The sequence below is a fragment of the Toxorhynchites rutilus genome, chromosome 3 (genome assembly GCF_029784135.1).
Source record: "Toxorhynchites rutilus septentrionalis strain SRP chromosome 3, ASM2978413v1, whole genome shotgun sequence".
Classification (NCBI taxonomy): Eukaryota; Metazoa; Arthropoda; class Insecta; order Diptera; family Culicidae; genus Toxorhynchites; species Toxorhynchites rutilus.
Window position 1 is genome coordinate 178,623,578 of NC_073746.1, and position 21,837 is coordinate 178,645,414.

At 40.6% G+C, this 21,837-nt stretch overlaps 1 protein-coding gene and 1 pseudogene across 5 annotated transcripts in view; both read right to left on the minus strand.

The window, feature by feature from the left end:
- LOC129775399 (dual oxidase maturation factor 1) overlaps positions 1–21,837 on the minus strand; it is a 217,456-nt gene that overhangs the window by 77,674 nt on the left and 117,945 nt on the right. For all 5 annotated transcript variants that reach the window (XM_055780113.1, XM_055780112.1, XM_055780115.1 and 2 more), the window contains one exon: positions 4,127–4,333. In XM_055780113.1, coding sequence (XP_055636088.1) covers positions 4,127–4,291 — 165 coding nt within the window. In that variant the 5' untranslated portion in view covers positions 4,292–4,333. The remainder of the gene's footprint in view (positions 1–4,126; positions 4,334–21,837) is intronic.
- Positions 519–697, minus strand: LOC129780923 (U4 spliceosomal RNA; annotated as a pseudogene).

Genomic DNA, 21,837 nt, shown 5'->3' on the forward strand with positions numbered 1-21,837 from the left:
ATGAAAGTCCTAATTATGGGCTATGTTTTCAGTCATGCGACTAAAATCAGCTTATTCACAATGCACAATACATAAATAGATTGTTTTTTGAGATTTACAATGCTTTAATTGAATTTCGGGAATACTCACCAACAACCTTTGTTGAACCTGAGAGAATGAAATCAAGCTCTCAGTGCCTATTCCCAAACGATTTTTTTACACACAATGTGTATGTTATATCGAGGTAAAATGTACGCTATATCGAGTGACATTATATCGAAGTTCCCCTGTACCGACCATTGGCCGTGGAACCCAAATAATTGTGGGGGCTAAGAGAGGTCCCAAGAATTATTCCAGTCGTTCTCTCTGGAACTGGAATTGTCCCGAAGACTCTTCTGGAAGCGTTAAAGGTGTTGAAAGTGTGGAAGGAATTGTCCTGCATCTAGAAGTCGGTCTTCCTTAGCACCTGCGCGATTGTCCTATAATTCCTCGGTCAGAACTAAAACAGCAAGAGCATGCAGATATTCTGGCTAGGTTCGCCTAGTCAAGAAGTGAGATAAGTTTGCAAAAAAAAACTATGGATAGGTTATACCTATGATATAACCGTAAGGTTGACGTAGGACTGCCGTAGCTTAGTAATCATTTGGGTTTTTTTAAATAGCAATAATCGCCCCTCGGATGTTCCTTATTGGGTACGATATCACCGCTGCATAGAGCTATCTTTTGTATGTATTGATTAAACTAGTGAAGAATGAAACAATTTACGAATGCAATTGCAAAAAATTCCAATTTAGGTCAATTCATGCATTATGGTTGTGGTTATCATTGGGTACGATATCGCCGCTGCATCTCATTTGCAATGCCAACGCTCCATGGTTTTGGAATCCGTGTTAGGGATACATTCCGATTTGCAGAAACGCAAGCGAGTACAAAAGTACCCACAAATTGCATATATTTTGCAATGCCAGTTTCCCTAGGCTCCATGGTTTTGAAATCTGTGTTAGGCGGCTCGCACACCCGAGCAATAGGCAACTAGCAACTATCAACATGCAATAAGCAATATTATCGCCAATGAGTTTTTCCATTGAATTTTTGTTGATCTCGCACACCGACGCAATACGATATCGCTATCGCCTTTGTAGAGCAATATATATCGCTAGCAAAACAACGTGTCTGTTGAAAAGCAACTTATCGCCCATAATTTGACAAGTGTCGTTCATTAAGAAGATTGTTTGTATAATGTCAGGCGTTTTTATTGCTTCGGTATGCAAAGCCCAACAAAGCGTGTTGCCTGTTGCATATTGCGTATTGCAGCTTGCTAGTTCATTATTGCTATGGTGTGCGAGCCGCCTTAGAGAAACATTCCAATTTGCAAAAACGCAAACGAGTACAAAAGTACCCGCTGCTTGTATCTAATTTGCAGTACCAGTTTACTCAGGCTCCATGGTTTAGAAGTCTGTGTTAGGGAAACATTCCGATTTGCAGAAACGGAAGCGAGCACAGAAGTACCCGCTGCTTGTATCTCTTTTTCAATGCCGATTTCCCTTGGCTCCATGGTTTCGAAGTCTGTGTTAGGGAAACATTCCAATTTACAAAATGGGTGGGTTATATCTATGATATAACCGCAAGGTTGACGTGGGACTACCTTAGCTTAGTAATCATTTGTTTGTATTGATTAAATTTTTGATTGAAAGAAACAATTTCCGAATTTAATTGAATTCAATATATTTGCGTTGTGAGACCGTGTTAGGGAAACGCACTCTAGTCTGCACAAAGGCAAGCGAGTACAAAAGTACTCACCGTTTGCATGCATTTGCAATGCCGATTTCCCCAGTCACCTTGGTTTAGAAGTCGTTATAGGTAAACAGATTCCAGTCGGAACAAAAATACTCCCAACCTGCATGAATTTGCCATCCCAATTTCCCTAGACACCTTGATTCTGAAGCCTGTGTTGAGGAAACATATTTTAGTCGGAACAAAAATGTCCCCGACTTGCATGTATTCGCAATGCCACTTCCTCACGCACCCTGGATTAGAAGTCTGTGCTAGGGAAACACATTTCGGTGGGAACAAAAGCCCTCCTACTTTCGTGTATTTGCAATGTCGATTTCTCCAACGCTGCTTGGTTTTGAAGTCTGTGTTGGGGAAACCGTAAAGCAGGCCAATCAATACGAGGCAGTTTGGGCGTTTAGATAACGCTTAACATTTTACAGTTATTTAATTATTTATCCAATGAAAATAACATTTTATTAATCGTAATAGATGCGTAGAAATATTCCCTATCGATTGATGCAAACATCTTTCCGATCCAGTAAAAAATGTTCGAGTTATAAGCATTCGAAATCTTGCGTTTTTTTTCCTGCATGTTCAGTGTTTATGTTTTCATTTTATCCCTCATATATTCCGGTTAGGCGTAGTCCCACGTCAAAAGCGCAAAAGAGTACAAAAGTACCCGCTGCTTGCATCTAATTTGCAATATCAGTTTCCCCTGGCTTCATGGTTTTGAAGTCTGTGTTAGGGAAACATTCCGATTTGCAGAAACACAAGCGATCTCCATTGGCTCCATGGTTTTGAAGTCTGTGTTAGGGAAAAATTCATTCATTCCAGCGATGGTACCTCAATCGTTGCGCAATCATAACTGGGTGGATTTCCGAGCGACACTCGCTTTTATACTGATTGATGTGATTTCAGTAGCCTGTTTAGAGAGCAATTTCAAGACTATTGAAACAAGTTTTTGGATCAAAAGTAACAGACATAGAACGCGTAGACATTTTATCTTTCGAATGAAGTGTTTATCATACCATTTCGTTCAGTTGTTTAGGAGCTATTAACGCTCAAACTCTCGATCTCCGGCGTAACGCTTTCGTTTTTCGAAACCTTGAACTTACACCACAGTATAGAAATGAAAGACGTAGTCCTATGTCGAAAATACAGCCAATTCCGCTCAATCGAGAAATATTGGGCAATTGTGGGAAACAATCTTATGAAGATTTTACTTAAATTTTTACTTTATTTACTTTATTTCTTAATTTTGATTACGTTATAATATAATACTGCATTTCAAATTATCAATCTAGAGTTCTACATCTCTCATTTGAGTAGGGTGATACAGCAGAAATGTCGAGATAGCGAAGTAAAATGGCTCTTCTATGCCGTTCATGGTTGGACACTCCGTTGTCCAATACAGTTTCGTGTAATCCATATCGGAACAATTTTTTCTTTATTTCGTGGATAAGTAATTTTTTCTTAATATTTGAAATAAAATTTACTTTGACGCTTCCATTTTTTTCATTCATCGAAATCCTAAAGAGATATAGCTGATTTTATGATTCCGGAATTTAAGTGACTAGAAATTTAATTGACCTGTGCCATAAGCATAATTTCGAGACAGCCATTCAAAAGGGCGCAAAAATTGGTCGAGGGAAATTCAACAAAGTTCAATGACAAATTATAAAATTCCACAGAAGAGAATTGGGATCTAAACGCCCAATTTGAATGACGAATCATAATTGGCAATAATTTGGCAGTTCCTGAACAGCGCAAGGGCCTGATTAAATCGCGGCAATTTGGTGCGATGCATGACCATATCTTTGGTCTAGTTTTGGGAAATGTGTTGGATTTGGAGTTTGTTTCTTCATATTACACAAATACGATCGTATGTTAAGATCTTAAAGTTGAATTAGATATTCCCAACGACAACACCTCTTCCTCTAGCTTTACACTACGTTCGGACTGTAAATCTTGGAACGTAAATTCAGCGCCGTGCCAAATCATATTGCGCTCTGACAGTGCGCAATGTTGGGCTATATATCTTGGTGAGGAGAGGCTTGTAATGGCTGTAATTACAATCGTTTGATTGGTAACCTATTAGTACTGAACGCTGTTTTATGGGGCATACAACCCTGGTGTACTCGTGAACGGCAATTGTGCCAATGTATGGTTGGTCCACATAACAAACCGTGTACTTCGGTTCGTTAGGGCGGTCGTTTTGCAATGGGCGGTTAGCCGTGTTCAATTTTTTTTTTCACTAAACTCTCAATCGAAGATCGATGCCGAGATATTTGAATATGCGGCGCGTGGCTCTTTTGAAATGAAATGGCCTAATGAGCGAAGTGCTTGCAATTTGATGACTTCTTAATTGACCTACCTGCTTTCGTACACCGGGAAAGATGACCAGAAAAGCCAGATAGATAGTGGCGAACATAACACAGACGGCCACAATCGAGACATCGCCGGTGACCGGTGTTCGGTTCGAGAACGAGTAAAGGGTGGGTGCCCCGTCGTCTCGAAATGCATCGAACCAACCCTTCATGGCGAGGGAAGGTTGGGCTCTATGATGGTGAGAACCTGCAACCTGAATAGGGTAGAAAAAGAGAAATATCTTGTTGTTATTCGTTGTAATAATTGGTTTCAGACTTTGAGGTGACTATATGCAAATGAATGTACAGGGAAATTGTATTCAGCTGTGAAGCTTATGTTTTATTGTGTACAGGCAGGTTCCAACTAACAGACTGCGAACTTCACAATAGCAATGATTTTGAATCATAAAAATAATCCAGACTGTTTTTGTTGAAGTTAACGCAAGCGGCTTTGCCAAACGAACAACTAGAAATAGAGCCGAAAATAAGGCGGAAACAAGACAGTCAATTTAATCTGAAGTGGTCAATTTCAATCAAAATATATTATCTTTTCATTTTTAATGTTAAACTACAGAGCCATGCTCTTTGAAAGAGTGTACTACAGGTAATCGTTTCTCCCAGATATTACAAATTCGTTTCAACCCTCTGTAAGGCAAAAATATGATTTTTTTATAACCAATATGTGTCCACATCATTAACCCGTTCAACTACAGAACGTTGATTGCAATGTGCCATTGATCGACATTGACAGTTTATCTATGGCAATTTTTCTCCGCATTGTCACCATTCGCTCCGGGATGTATGGACATATCAATCGCCAATTGACGACAAACAAAAAAAACAGATGCATAAAATTGATTTTATCCGGCGGTAATCGGTTGTGTGCCGTAAAATCACAACCCTCTCAAGGGGGCGTCATCATGTTTCGGAGAAACATATACACACCACTTTTCCGCGAGTTCGTGGTTGAAGCAGCTGACAGCAATGGCCAGCAGCGGAACGGCTTTTCAGGTGCGAAAGCTAATGTGAGAATCCCCTGCGGGAGCTTTTACCTCGTGCGTAGTGTGAAGTGACTAAATTATAGTTTGAGGCGAGAAATGTGCGCCTTTGAAAAGTAAAGCGCGTAAATTATCCTTCCATCTGGACGTGTGATTTTTCTACTCGACAGGTGTATTTACTAGCAAGTATCCGAGTCTGAATAATTAATCGTCGGCAATTTAGCGTTAATTATATACGGTGGGCTATGTTTTGTATGCAGGTTCGGTGGGTATCGCAGTACTGATGCAGAGAAGTGGCATTTTGTACACATTTGCATGGAGTAAGGAATAAACTAGCGTTGATTTTAGTTTAATTGGTCGTGCGTATGAGCATCGAAAAGAGTAACAACTTCAAATTAATACTAGTGGGTTGATGCTTTTGAGAGTAGTTGATGGAATGTGTGAACAGTTAGATATAGTTTGATAGTTTAGATTCTATTTTGCATTTGCAATCTTGTTGAGGGGTGGAACGGTCAAAAATTGGTCTAACTTGATTAGATGCACATTGATTATGTTATCATATAAACGATTTTTTAAAATTTCAATTACTATTTAAAAAAATATTCGGCTTCAGAAAAGTGAATTCTTTACACAAATATCTCAGCTGACAGTAAACGTCGAAGATTTCGTTTTTCAGCTATTTGGTATCTGAATAGAAAATGGAAATAATAATATAGAGGAAATATTTAGTACTAGCTGACCCGCCCCGCCCACAACTGCTCTTCTGATTTAAATAATTTCGAACACTGACGTTCCCCGAAAATAATTTTTCTGTGCCCGATCCATATTCGCAGTGTATAATTTCCTTCTTGACATATACACCTGAAGCGGGCTGAGATACTTCAATCCTGATACTGACTGTTCAAATCCGTTGCTCCGTTCTTGAGTTAAATCGTGAGGAACGGACACTAAATCATTTTTATTTATATAGATTTATAAAACGCGGGATGCTCAAATTTTACAATCCCCGATTAATGGTACGCTATTTTGAGACAATTTCTAACTGCCCCGCATTTTAGCTATTTACACCTGATATAGCGTATATACAAGTTGTTAGGCTGCTTATTTTCAGAGTTAGAATCATAACGTAACTTGTCTTTAAATACTTACTTTATTTTGTTGGCCGCGGGCCGTTCACCGGTCTAGGGCAGGGTTACCATATCTACAGAATAATCTGTATTTATACAGATTTTTCAGACTTTTTGAAACCAAGAATCTGTAGATACAGATTTTTTTTGGTTTTCATACAGATTTACAGATTTTTCAAATTAACGGTCCAATATTAGTAATTGGTTTTTTCCCCTTTATTTATTTAATTAGGCTCAAGTGGATAGAGAGTCACCATCAAGAAATACATTTTAAAACTATTTGAGTATATAATAACTACATAAAAATTAACTTAAGTCTAATTAGCTAAAACTACAGTGCAATATAAAAACAAATATAATTTATTCCTTCGTTGCCTCGTCGGTATTATTCAGTGTCTGGTGGGTCGTAACAACTACATCGCCAGTTGATGTAGCAACGGTATCCTCTGGTAGGAGTGCCTCCTTGTTATGTTAATAGCTTCTGTAATGATCTTGTAATGTAATGATCTTAACGGGTACTAAGTTCTGCTTGTGTAATAGGAAAGGAAGGGAGAATGGACAGTGGGAGTAGGAGATGCGACCTAAATAATAACATTAGCGCTTCTTAGGCAGACATATATGGGGAACATAAAATTAGGGTCACGAATAGCTAAGATATCGCGAACTGGCATGCGTGAGTGCACTCTTTGAGCCTCTAAATCGGCAACCAGTTTAATTCTTTCATTGTAAAATTCATTACATGACCAAACAACGTGTTCGATGTCATGATTGACCACAATTGCATAAATTGTTAGTAGCAAGACCTATGCGGAAGAGATGTGCATTTAGCGCGGAATGATTGGACATCAATCTGGACATAGTTCTAACAAAATTTCTGTCAAGATCTAACCCTTTAAACCAGGCCTTCGTTGAAACTTTGGGTATGATAGGGTATAGCCATATCCCAAGCTCATCTCTGTTCCATTGGTTTTGCCAACTGGTGAGTGACTGCTGTCGGGAAATGGAGGAGAATTCCCGATACGCTATTTGTCTTTCAAAAACTGTGCCCTGCAGACTACCCATATTTGCGAGTGTATCTGCTTTTTCATTACCAGGAATAGAGCAATGGGAAGGAATCCAAATGAAAGTGATTCGAAAACTTTTATCAACAAGAAAATTCAATGCATTCCAAATTTTGATACGAAAATATTATGCTTTCGTCTGTTGTTTCAAGCCTGAATGGCTTGTATACTGCTAAGACTATTCGAGAAAATAATATCATGCAATATATCATGCAATTAAGTGCTTACCACCTTATCACTGGTAAGCACTTAATTGCATGATATATTGCAGCCAGTTCGACAACATATACTGAACAAGGGTTTTCAAGTTTATGGAACTCTAGTGTAATGTTCATTAAAGATACCAAAACCAGTGGATCCGTTGATTCTTGAACCATCAGTGAAAAACATTCTTGAAGAATTGATATGGTTATATTTTGAAGCGAAAATATTAGGGATTAACGATTATCGAAGATGATCTGAAATGTCTTGAGTTTCGTCCTTCATCTTCTTCTTCTTCTTCTTCTTCAATGGCACTAACGTTCCTAGAGGAACTTCGCCGTCTCAACGTAGTATTACTTGCGTCATTTTTATTTGTACTTAGTTGAGATTTCTATGCCAAATAACACGCCTTGAATGCATTCTGAGTGGCGAGCTCTAGAATACGCGTGATCACCGACTTGCACGGAGGAAATTTCTTTGACGAAAAATTCCCCCGACCAGAACGGGAATCGAACCCGAACACCCGGCATGTTAGTTATGACGCTAACCACTCGGCCAAGGGAGTCCTTCATAGAAAGGTCGAAATCAACGGAAGATCTGCAAAAGTTCGGAAAGCTAACATTGTTGAAGATGTCTGCAGAAGGTTTTATTTCTTGAGAAATGTAATGAGAGTACAGATCCATGGATCTCGACCGTTGGTTCAATTCGAGAAGCTTCTTACAATTCTCAATTACTAATGGGTTCATGATTTCGCTTCGGATTAAGAAGCGATAGGATAGTTCCCAAAACCTAACCTGCAATGGTAAAACACCTGCCAAGACTTCAAGGCTCATGTTGTGTGTTGATTGCATGCACCCTAAGGCTAAACGCAAGCAACGATACTATATCCTCTCCAGTTTAATAATGTGGGTTTTAGCAGCAGAACGGAAACAAAACGAACCATACTCCATGACTGACAGTACTTCTGATAAATATTTACAATATTCTTAAGTTTATGTTTTAAAAATAGGTGCAAAAGGTTGATACAGAATCGATACAGATTTTCTGAGAAAAAACACAGATGAAAAGATTTTTTGAGACCAAAAACACAGATTTTATTATGGCAACCCTGGTCTAGGGCCTAACGCATTAGAGATGTCCAGCTTTGTCTGTCTTGGGCAGCCGTTCTCCAGTCACCTCGTACACCAGCAGATCGTGCATCCTCTTCCACCGCGCACATCTACCGAGTGCGAGGCCTACCACGAAGTCGACGGTCTCTTCCTGGTTCTCTGCTGAAGATAGTTTTTGCGGCTCTCTCGTCAAGCATTCTGGTTACATGTCCAGCCCACTGCAGCATGCCACGCTGTATTGCCTTCACTATATCAGCATGTTTGCATACCTGGTACAACTCGTGATTCATGCGTCTGCGCCACACTCCATCTTCCAATTTACCGTCAAGTATCGATCGCAGAACTTTACACTCAAAAACTCCAAACACTCGTCGGTCAGCTTCCTTCAGCGTCCATGCTTCATGTCCGTAAAGGGCTACCGGGAGGATCAGTGTCCTATACAGTGCTAGTTTTGTGTCAGTTTGCAAACTACGGGACCCTGTTCGCAGCTGCAACTCGTCGTTTCAATTCATGGCTCATATCGTTGTCACAAGTCACAAGCGTACCAAGATAAACGAATTCATCAACCACTCCAAATCGTTCCCCACCAATCTCCACTTCAGTACCAACACCACCGGAACCTTCACGTTCTCTGCCAGCTACCATGTACTTTGTTTTGGCAGAGTTGGTGATAAGTCCAAACCTCGCCGCTTCCCTCTTAAAAGGCCTGAAGGCCTCCTCCACGACCCTACGATCGATACCAATGATATCAATGTCGTCCGCAAAACCAAGGAGCATGGGCGATTTCGCGATGATCGTACCGCTTCTTTGTGCGTTTGCTCTTCGTACTGGTCCTTCAAAGGCTATGGTGAACAGTAAAAATGGAGAGTGCATCTTCTGCTTCATCCTTCCAGTGTCATACGACTCAGCCGAATTAGTTTCGTCGGAAAACCGTGTCCCAGCTTAATCTGCCACAGCTCGTTTCTTTTCACTGATTCGTACGCCACCTTAAAATCTACAAACAGATGGTGAGTCTGCAAGTTATACTCCCGGAACTTGTTGAGGATCTGTCGCAGGGTGAACATTTGATGCGTCGTGTAACGTTCCTATCGAAAGCCAGCCTGGTATTCGCCGACGAAGGATTCCATTAGCGGTCTCAATCTGAAGAACAGGATACGGGAGAGTGCTTTGTATGCGGAGTTGAGTAACGTAATGCCCCGATAGTTGCTACAATCGAGTCGATGGCTCTTTTTGTAGATTGGGCATATGAGGCCTTCCAACCAGTCGTTCGGCATTTGTCTAGCCGCCCAGATCCTCAAGATGATCTGGTGTATCGCATCGTACAGCCGCTCGCTTCCCGCTTTTAGAAGTTCGGCCGGGATACTATTCTTCTCAGCGGCCTTGCCGTTTTTCTGCTCACTTATCGCCTTTTTAACCTACTTCTGTGTTGGTGGATCCACAGCTTGTTAGTCATTCACAATCCTCATCTTGTTCCTGTTTTGCTCATCTTGCTCCTCACCGTTCAATAGTGCCTGAAAGTGCTCCTTCCACCTGGCTGTAACCATCTGCAGGTTGCCGTCCTTGTCATTACACATCATCGGCGCAGGGAGATTCTTGCTTCTGACACTGTTGAAGTGTCACTTGCAGATACACTTGGAGTAGCTCAGCAAACCGTATCCGATCGATTAAAAGCAATGGGAATGATCCGAAAGATAGGACATTGGGTGACGTATGAATTGAAGCCACGAGATGTCGAACGCCAGTTTTTCACGTGTGAACAACTGCTCCAACGGCATAAAAGAAAGGACTTTGACGTAGAACTACGTCTTTCATTAAGGGTGCCAAATCAAAAAACAGGTCACGTTTTTGTGAAATAAAGATAACGTTAATAACTATTTTTGCCGTAAACGGATTCTGGCAACTTACATACTAAACGAATCGGAAATTCCCTAAGATTTGTTTGATATGCTATATATTACAATCCCATAGTCTGTGTATGGTTTAAATTGATGTAAATTTGAAGCATTCCCATTTCCTCATACATTTGTTCAGTCCATATGTGTACTTTCTCGAACAGAGCTGTCAATAACGAGCAACTTATCGACGAGCAACGAAGGGGAAATCGTAAGATGTAAAATCTCCGTGAACAAAAAAAAAAGAAGAAGAACGAAGGGGAATATTTGACTAGAGTATAAATAGTGGATCTTGCTGAGGTAAACTTCATTCTTCGTGAGGACACCGACTGGACAACACCGTTGCTGGGTAAGAGGACGAGGGATCGAATAGGTTTCTCAAGGCAATGGCGGTGAAGGAGTAATATTAGGAAAGAGTAGAGTTTTCCAAGGGTTTTTTTTGAAGGCTAGAGACGAATGAACTGAAGAAGTTTGAAGTCTTTAATTCAACAAGGAAAGGAAGGAAAGGCAAACTTTCAGTATCGTTCTAGATAAGAAACAATGAACATCGCTTGTTCTTCCTTTTTTGCGCCATCACATGTTTTCGTTTCGGACTGAGCTGTGGACGCGACCAAATTACTCACTCGCTGATGTATCTAGCATTGCAATCGTTGCATCAAACTGATGCCATTGCATTAATGTTTTGAGCTACACAATTGTGTGGGGCGACCAAACTGGTAGAATGACTATTTCAAAATTTTCGTAGCATTATAAAATAATATCCGCAGTTATAAACAAGCAACTTGAATTAAACTACAGCGTAGTTCTACGTCAACAATGCAGTCGTGTCTTGAACACAACCTCCTGTAATTTTTTTTGCATCGAATCCTTACTGGCGATGAAAAGTGGGTCCATTACGACAATCTTATACGTCGGGCAACGTATGGATACCCGGGCCATGTATCAACACCGACGGCTGCGCGGAATATTCACGGCCAGAAGGTTAAGCTGTCTATTTGATGAGACCAGCTGGATGTGTGTACTATTAGCTGCTAAAACCGAATGAAACCATTACGGGGGACCTCTACCGACGACAATTGATGCGTTTGAGCAGTGCACTGGAGGAAAAACCGTCACAATACGAGCAAAGACACGATAAAGTTATTTTGCAGCACCACAATGTTCGGCCGCATGTCGCGAAACCAGTCAAAACATACTTGAAAACGCTGAAATGGGAGGTCCTATCCCACCCGCCATATTCTTCAGACATTGCTCCGACCGATTACTACCTTTTTCGATCGATGCCACATGGCCTGGTTGACCAGCACTTCTCCGATTTCGATGAAGTCAAAAATTGGATCGATTCGCGGTGAGCCGACAAACCGGCCGATTATTTCCGCAAAGGTGTCCGTGAATTACCAGAAAGATGGGAAAAAGTAGTGACTAGCGATGGGCAATATTTTGAATATTAAATTTGTAACCATTTTTGCAGATTAATTTTTGAAAAAAAAACCGAAGAAACTTACCAGTACTCCTATTACATCAAAATGACGAATTTCTGTGTAGATTTTATTCAGTCACAATAGTTCGAATCCTCGAGCGCAAACGAACTCATGTCTGCTAGAGACAAACATATCTTATTCATTTTCGAGCATCAAGTCGAGCATATAATTGTTAATTATCTATGGAAGAAGGAATCTAATAGTTCCAGCTCCCGCTGATTCTCTTCTTTATAAATAATTCACATTGATTACAATTAATCGAAACAATCCTTTAAATACAGCATTTTAGTTTTTTGTATGTTTCGCGCCTGAACGTAACAATAAAGTTCAAACAGACAGTTTTATAAATGAAGATAGTCATTATATCCTACACTATATACTTCAATACAACCGACTTCTTACATATCTCTGGAAACTCCGAAAAAATGAGTGGTTCTATAGTTGTGAAACGCAGTGTAGTGTGATAACGATCGAAATTCCGGAATTCATTTATAACATCCTAACATGACGAATAATTCTATGAATACTGAGCGCACCGCAATATGAAAGGCAGTTTATAAAAAATACAATAAATTCGGTACAAAATTGTATCTACAAAAATTAAATAAAACAGAACGTATATAATTTTCATTTTTTCTCGAAATTTTTATACACTATGTCTACAAGCCAAGAAAAAAGTGTGTTCGCAGAATGTTCAAAAACTTTCAAAAATTACTTTAAAATTTCGACCTCGCACTCCGTCGCTCTGTATTTTTTTGTCGAGTGTATTTTGATCAGTTGGGAACTTTCAGTGTACAGTTTTCGTTCAATATTCCTATGCGACTGGACGACATCTATGTGACTAGAATCTAATTTTTATGCATACGTGGTATTTCATGTGACTTCAAATTGGTATATCACTTCACACGCGACTTTGGAAGCCGCCGGACGGTTTTATATCGTTATCGTCCATCGTTGAAGTGATACCGTTATTTTCGTGGCTGGTGAAGTGAGTGTTGGACACTAACGGGATTCCCTGTGAATTAATTGAAGCAGACACAACAAGCGAGAGGAAGAAACCCTGCACGCGAGCGCTGAGTGCTGGTGTGTTATCGCCGTAGCACCGTCTTCGACATCATCACCGCGTGGTGCGATACACGGGTTCAGCTGTACCGAACGATCAACACGCAGCACTGTTATAAATAATCCGCACTGGTGTGCATGATAAGTATACTGAAATTAATAGGTTAAGGTTATTAGGTTAAGGTTAATTATTAAAAAAAAATTGCAAAAATTATAAGAAAGTGTACATCTGCCATTTTAAATGGCAGAAGGGGAAGAAAGCGTTGACATGGATATCGAATCCACTGTCTCCCCCTCCCCAGCTACGGGTGCTGGGAAGTCGCTTAAACGCGTTCCCCCCTCAGAAGATGTCTCTTCACAGGAAGAGTTAACTCACCTCAACAAGCCTCCCTCAAGAAAATTTGCAAACCTTTCCTCTTCACCCCCTCATTCTCCCGCTCCCGTTTCCGCTCAACTCCCGAACTTGCCTCCCAGCCCTACTGATCCCGCTCCCGCTCAACAATCGACCTCGACCTCCCCCTCAGTTGCTTCCTCTCCTCGTGTCAAGGTCTATCCAGAAGATTCACCTGGAGCTGGCCCATGGGTTGTTTTTTTCCGGCCCAAACCGAACGGAAAATCCATCAATGTCATTCAGGTTTCGAAAGATCTGGCAAGATATTATTCCTCCGTGGTCGAAATCTCTAAGGTTAGACCGAACAAACTGCGTGTTGTCGTGAGTGATCGCAAACACGCAAATGCAGTTGTGATCGACGAGAGGTTCTCCCTAGAGTATCGTGTCTACGTGCCGTCCCATGACGTAGAAATCTCGGGGGTGATAACTGAAACGGGTCTGACGTGTGAAATGATAAAGGAAGGAGTTGGTAAATTTAAAAGACTCCCGTTGGTGGGCGTTAAAATTTTGGACAGCCGCCAACTAGGGAAAGTATCCCAAGAAAAGGGAAAAACTAAATTCACGCCGTCAGACTCGTTTCGAGTAGCTTTTGCTGGTTCCGCTCTCCCTGACTACGTCATGGTGGGCAAATTAAGACTGCCTGTGCGACTCTTCGTGCCAAAGCCCATGACTTGCCAAAAATGCAAGTCAGTTGGTCACACTTCAGATTATTGTGCCAACAAGGAGCGCTGTGCCACTTGCGGAGAGCAACATGAGGGGAAATCCTGCAGTGCGACTGAGCATAAATGTCCATATTGCGGGGGATCCCCACACGAGCTCTCAGTTTGTGAAACTTACAAGAGTCGCTGGGAGAAACAGAAGCGCTCTTTGAAGGAACGCTCGAAACGCACTTTTGCGGATATTTTAAAGGGCGCTTCTCCACTGGCCCAACAACAACAACCAATCATCACACAAAATGTCTTCGCCACGTTGCCCGTTGACGAAATGGAAGCGGACACAGCTAACGGGGGCACACCGTTCATTTTCCAAGGGAATCCCCGGCGCAAAAATGTGACCGCTCCCAAAGTTCAAGGACAAGCCCCTCCGGTTATACCTCCTGTTAGCATGCCTAAAAAATCGAGTGCAGCGGACAAGCAAAATCAGGTTCCTCCTGGCTTCCGTGGGAATAGTTCACCTTCGAACGACCCAGCACTCGAGGGGACATCAAAAACCCCAAATGTCCCTATTTTTCCGTCCAGCTCAACTCCCCAATCGGGATTTATAAAGTTGTCTGACCTTTTGGACCAAATCTTCAAGTGTTTTAATGTTTCCGACTCCATCAGAACCATTGTCATTTCAATGCTTCCAGTATTAAAGACAATTTTGCAACAATTGATGCAAACATGGCCCCTCCTTGCAATGATTATCTCTCTTGATGTCTAATTCAAATAGAGAGGTCGGAGATATCACTGTTTTACAGTGGAATTGTCGTAGTCTTATCCCTAAATTGGATACATTCAAATTTTTAATTCATAACTTCAATTGTGACGTTTTTGCTCTGTCCGAAACTTGGCTTTCTTCGCGAGATGATATCTCTTTCCACGATTTTAATATTATACGCTTGGACCGTGTTGACAGATACGGAGGGGTGCTATTGGGGATCAATAAGTGCCACTCATTTTTTAGAATTGACCTTCCACCTATTGGGGGGATCGAAGCTGTTGCTTGTCATGCAAACATCAGAGGCAAAGACCTTTGTATTGTCAGCTTGTATTGGCCTCCGAGAGCTGCGGTTAGCCGCAAGCAACTTGTTGACATGTGCTCACTCCTTCCTGAGCCACGATTGATCTTGGGAGACTTCAACTCTCACGGAACTGCCTGGGGGGAACAGTACGACGACAATCGTTCATCGATGATATATGACCTTTGTAACAGCTTCAATATGACCGTTTTGAATACTGGGGAAACAACACGTGTTCCTAAACCTCCTGCTAACCCAAGTGCTCTTGACCTCTCGCTTTGCTCGAATTCACTATCGTTAGATTGCAAGTGGAATGTAATCCAGGACCCCAACGGTAGTGATCACTTGCCAATCAAAATTTCCATCACCATTTCCATCACCATACAACTTCTACGTAAGCGACATTGACAATTGCCTTACACAAAATTGCAGCCTAAGACAACTTGCAGATGACGGAGTGGTGTCTGTCGTAGGATCAAACGAATCCGACCTGCAAGGACCCTTACAAGATACTTTGAACAATTTTTCAACCTGGGCCATTGGGCTAGGGATCGAATTCTCCACGGAGAAAACAGAGATGGTGGTTTTTTCTAGGAAGCATAGACCAGCAAAACCAAAGCTTCAACTTTTGGGTAAACCGATCACTCATGCTATGTCATTCAAGTATCTTGGGGTCTGGTTCGACTCCAAATGTACTTGGGGGACCCATATTAGGTATCTGAGTAAAAAATGCCAACAAAGAATAAACTTTCTCCGTACAATTACCGGCACCTGGTGGGGAGCCCATCCCGAAGATCTTATAATGTTGTATCGAACAACTATTCTCTCAGTGATGGAGTATGGCAGTTTCTGTTTTCAATCAGCTGCCAAAACACATCTCATTAAACTCGAGCGAATTCAGTATCTTTGTCTCCGTATTGCGTTGGGATGTATGCCCTCAACGCATACCATGAGTCTCGAGGTTTTGGCAGGCGTAATCCCACTAAAAGATCGCTTCAATTTATTATCTCTTCGGTTCCTCATCCGGTGTAAGGTTATGAACCCATCGGTGATCGGAAATTTTGAGCAGCTTATCGAGCTAAATTTTCATTCAGGATTTATGAGCTCATATCATGAATTCATCTCCATGCAGGTTGATCCTTCTTCGTATATTCCCAACCGTGTTTGTTTTCCTGACTACATCAATTCCTCTGTACATTTTGATCTGTTCATGAAGGAGAAAATCCATGGAATTCCAGATTATCACCGATCGGGGATTGTTCCTACGATCTTCAATGCAAAGTATGGGCGTGTCAATTGTGATAATATGTACTTTACTGATGGGTCCTCTATGAATGAGTCCACAGGATTTGGAGTGTTCAACGAAATTTTTAGCACCTCCCACAGTCTTCAGAATCCTTGCTCTGTGTATATTGCTGAATTGGCAGCAATACATTGGGCGCTGGACAGCGTCGCCTCACGACCTGTTGAACACTATTACATTGTAACGGATAGTCTTAGCTCTGTCGAAGTTATCCGTTCAGTGAGGCCGGAAAAGCACTCGCCGTACTTCCTTGAGAGAATACGAGAAAATTTGAGTGCTTTAACCAGACGCTGTTATGTCATTACCTTTGTCTGGGTCCCTTCACATTGCTCAATTCCGGGTAATGAGAGGGCTGACTCATTGGCAAAGGTAGGTGCAATTGAAGGCGATATTTATCAGCGTCAAATCGCTTTCAATGAATTTTATTCTTCAGTCCGTAAAAATACCATCGCTAACTGGCAACGTAAGTGGAACGAAGATGAATTGGGTCGGTGGCTTCACTCGATTATCCCTAAGGTTAGCCTCAAACCATGGTTCAAAAGTCTGGACTTGAGTCGGGACTTTATTCGCACCTTCTCTCGACTCATGTCCAATCCCTGTTCGTTAGACGCGCTACTCTTTCGTTTTAATCTTGCCGATGGCAATATCTGTGCTTGTGGCCAAGGTTACCACGACATCGAACACGTTGTTTGGTCGTGCGAGGAGTATCTTGTTGCCAGATCGAATTTAGAAAACTCTCTTCGGGCTAGAGGAAGGCAGCCCAATGTGCCGGTGAGAGATGTGTTGGCTCGGTTAGACCTTGATTACATGTCCCAAATATATGTCTTCCTAAAAGCTATCGATCTTCGTGTGTGATTGTCCTTATATCCTTATATTCTCCTTTTCCTTTTCCTTCGCGAGAAATCAAATCCCTTCTTACTAACAATAGAATAAGGTGAAATGTAAATACATGTTAGATATAAGATAGGCTTAAGAATTGAGTATGATGAATGTGAGTGCGAATGTGAGTGTGAACATTGTCAACATATCCTTATATCCCATCCTTTTCCTGAAACAAAATGTCACCCTTCTAAACTCGAGCAAGCCGCGAGTAATCGGTTCTCTACCTCATTAACATTAGAATTAATAAAAAATGTTTATGTATACTTGTAACTATACAGATAGGAGTTTGGCTCCTTTAAACTTATGTAACTGAGCCTGTAAAAATAAACGATTTAATAAAAAAAAAAAAAAAAAAAACTTTCAGTGTAACAAGTTTGCCAATTAAGCCAGATAATTCTCAATAATAGTTTTATTTTTCACCTTTAACACACATTATGACAAGTTATTAGCGATTGTTCAAATGTTCTTAAAATTACCATAAACAGCACTCTGTGCTAAAAAGAAACGATAAACCGATCTGATTGGCCCGGCTACCGGAATTGAACAATCACCTGCACCAAGTCTCGTTCAAAAAGGCCAGAGCACATGTCAAACAAATTTATTCTAGAAAATTTACATGAATTACCAAGACAGGAGAATAGAATGAATGTTAACCACAGTAAACAATTAAGTCATTTACCTAGCAGTTATTATTTATCGCCGCTTGAGGGCTGTTTAGATTCACGGCCAGAAAATTCCCTTCACATTCCAGGAAGATGATGTGTTGGGAATCACCTCCAATTCGAGGGGGATTTAGGAAAAGCGGAATGTCAATGTGAGCATTGTATGTGGTACACGAGGTCGGTCTAAAAAGTATCGCGACTTTCGAATTTACGCGGGTTACGTATATTTGATTCTAGATTTCTTTGTGGCATTATGTTGGTACTCATGTCTCTCACTTATGCTGACAAGTACGGCTATGTTGAATGTTTAGTTAATTTTTGACAACTGCTTTTCTTACACGTGTTGTAGTTCATCTTCGATTTTTGCCTATTGTAAAAATGGATCAAAGAATCTGTAGCAAATTTTGTGTGGAAAACAAAATTAAGTGCGCGAACACATTCCGAGTGTTGATTGTGACATCTGGTGAACCTACCTTGGAGCGAATCAACGTTCATCGAAGTTCGAAAAAATGTTTTCGGAGGGTCGAAAAGATGTAAACGACGCAAAGCGTGCCGGAAGCCCGATCACGTCAACAACTGAAATCGGATATAAGTAATCCATGGGTATACAAAAATCGTGATACTTATATAGATAGAGTGGTCCACTTTATCCCATTCCATCAAGCATTTCCATAACCATAGCCATAGTACTACGAAGAGATTTCTCTAGAGACAGGCAATAGACAAAAATCGAAGATGAACCAAAACACATGTAAGAAAAGCAGTTGTCAAAAATTAACTGATCATTCAAAATAGCCGTACAGGTCAGCATAAGTGAGAGATATGCGTACCAACATAAAGCCACAGCAACACAGAAAAAAATCTAGAATCGAATATACGTAACCCGCGTAAATTCAAAAGTCGCATACTTTTTGAACAGATCTCGTATATGTCTATTGCTTATGCTTTTGATTTCTTTCTTAGAATAGGCACAAATTTTTCCGGACAATATTTGATTGATTGATGAATTGAGGTCAACGATATCATCGATCACGATGATACTGCAGGTGTTTTGTTTTGACTAGGTTCATTATAGCATCCTGTAAGAGCGAAAGTCATTGATGTTTAGACGAGAAATATTTCGCAATCTACGATCAAGAATGTACAATGTCGACATCTAGTCGCGACATCCGGGTTCTGAGACTAAATATTTGGTTGAGGAAAAGTAATCCATTATTCTCTCGATTGCTGGCTTTAGTGATCAATATCTCGCGTAATTTCGATAGCAACATTTCATGTTTCGGCTCGTTGTAAAGTTTTTTTTTCCTTTTTTTATTAAAGAGATTTTCAGCCGAAGGCTGGTTCATCTCTAGATTGTAAAGGTTGTTTTTCTTTTTTTTTGTTCCATTCAGTTTGGAGTTACAGGAAGTTAACAATGAAAGTCAGCAAAGAGAAAATTCGGTACATTTTACACTTTTTCTCTTATAAAGGCGAAAAAGCAAGCCAAGCCGCTGAAATTGTGAATGGTGTTAATGGTGCCGATAGTGTAATAGAAAAATACGTATAACCATTTTTTTTATTTTTAATAATTTTTTTTCAATTTTTTTTAATGCAATACACTAAATTCAGATCTCTACTATCAACACCTGGACAGTTTGGAGCTAGCGATTGACCAGAAACGTCCAGAGTCGGCCAACAGACGAGGTGTTGTATTCCGTCAGGCAACGCAAGGCATCACAACTCCCGGAGCTTGATTGGGATGTTTTAATGCATCAACCACCTAGTCCGGACCTGAAACTAACGAACTAAGAACACTTAATAGGTAGGAACATACAATGACAAAACCAGTGTCCACTAATCGTTAACTGCACACGGTTTTTCTCAACTCGAGTCTCCCTAACTTAAGCTCATAGGCTTCTAAGCTAGTTCTTCTGACCACCGTCTGCGAGCGAGGCCTGCTGAGGCTGAGGATAATAATCAAGGACTGTTTGTTGCGGGAGTTAATTTCGAGTACGAAAATGATGTTCAAGAATGGTATTTATTTTGAGGCTTTCGTTTGTGGGTGGCTGTGAGGGTAGTATTATAGGTGACTACACACTGTACTTGCTGTTTTTGTAGGTTGCCTTCGTTCTCGTTCTCGGCTATATATGCCAGAACCAGTCCTGGTTTCGGCACTGGTATCTCAGTAATCCGGCGGGATCTCCCTCGTTTGGGTCTCTTCCTGTACGACCTTAAATAACGTCCCCATACGGGCGTGTAGAATGGAGCCGCAAATGGAATTTTGTTGGTGTTTTGACGTAGGACTACGTCTTTCATTTCTGTACCGGGGTGTAAGTTCAAAGTTTCGAAAACGAGAGAGTGACGCTGGAGTGCAAGGTTTTGCATGTTCATATCTCTTTACCGGCTGAATGGAGCGGAATAATAATCACTTCATCCGAAAGATAAAATGTCAACGAATTATATTATCGTCACTAATTGGTCAAAAAAATCGTTTCAATAGCTTAAAAATTGCTTTGAAAGCAATCTATTGAAATCACCATTGATCATTGATGATTGGTGATCACAATGTGTTCCCGAACACGGACGCAAAATCTAGGCACCTGGAGAAACCGTCATAGCGAATACATGCAAGCTGCGACTTCTTTTGCTCGCTTGCATTAGTGTTTGGGAAACCACAGCGGACACATGCAAGGCGTGAGTACTTTTACTCGCACCAGTTTCTGTTCTGCTTTCGCATGGAACAGTCATGAAAAATTGTTCCAAGCGAACGAATATTCGCATTTACGCATTCGATTTGGTGTTCCCGTGATGCAATCCAATTGACGAATTTACGCAAAGCTGAATCAGTTCATGCGACATCTACATTAGAGTTCAGAACCACAAAATCGATGATGTTTGTTTATTCTACGCACTGAAAAGCAAGATTCAATCGTGATTATTCATTTTATTTCTATCTAGATTTATTTCAACCATTAAATGTCTTCAGTATATGGTAAGAAAGTTAGGGCTTTGTATATTTAGGATGATTTCAACACGCGATTGGACCAAAGTCATTGATAATCTTCGGATATTTTGAGTTTGATAATACATACAGGTTATGAATACTGTGGATAATGGTGATGAAATCGTTATCATATTAAGTTGGATTATATCATTGATAATGTAAGGGCCGATACAAGAAGGATTTGCAGTATTTTTAGCGCAACACATGCTACTCATCGTTTATTTAGTTGAAAAAAAAATGTAAGTTACAACACTTATACCAAACCATTCTTCAAAATATACATACCACATTGTAAAATGGCGATTTTCTAGCCTTTCTAGCGCGGAAACAATACGTGAAACCGGGAAATTTGAAGATAAATTCTGATTTTTCTAAAAAAATTCCAATTCCAAAACAAAATGAATTTTATGCAAGGTTATATAGAGTTTAATTCGTTTTCACCGTGAAGTGGCGGCCAAAGTTTCTATTCTGCGCATGGAGTGATCATGAGAAATCTCGTGTTATTCTCACGCAAACAAAAATGAATCATGTATCAAACATCTTCAGTTGCTTTTACAAGGCCACTCAAATTCCATCGGTTCGTTTCGGGACCACCAACAAGTTCGAAAGAGTTGAATTTTATGTTAATAACAATTCCATACTTAAACTCATAAAGCCACACACTAACAAGGAAAACTTTCAGCAATCTTCCAAAACATTCATTCATTCATTTAGAATTGATTCAGATGCAATTTCAAATAAATGATTACCCAGCCAACGGTAGTCCGACGTCTACCTTGCGGTTATATCACAGATATAACCCACTTCTTGTTTTTATTCAAAAACTTGAGGAATGCCCACGTGGACA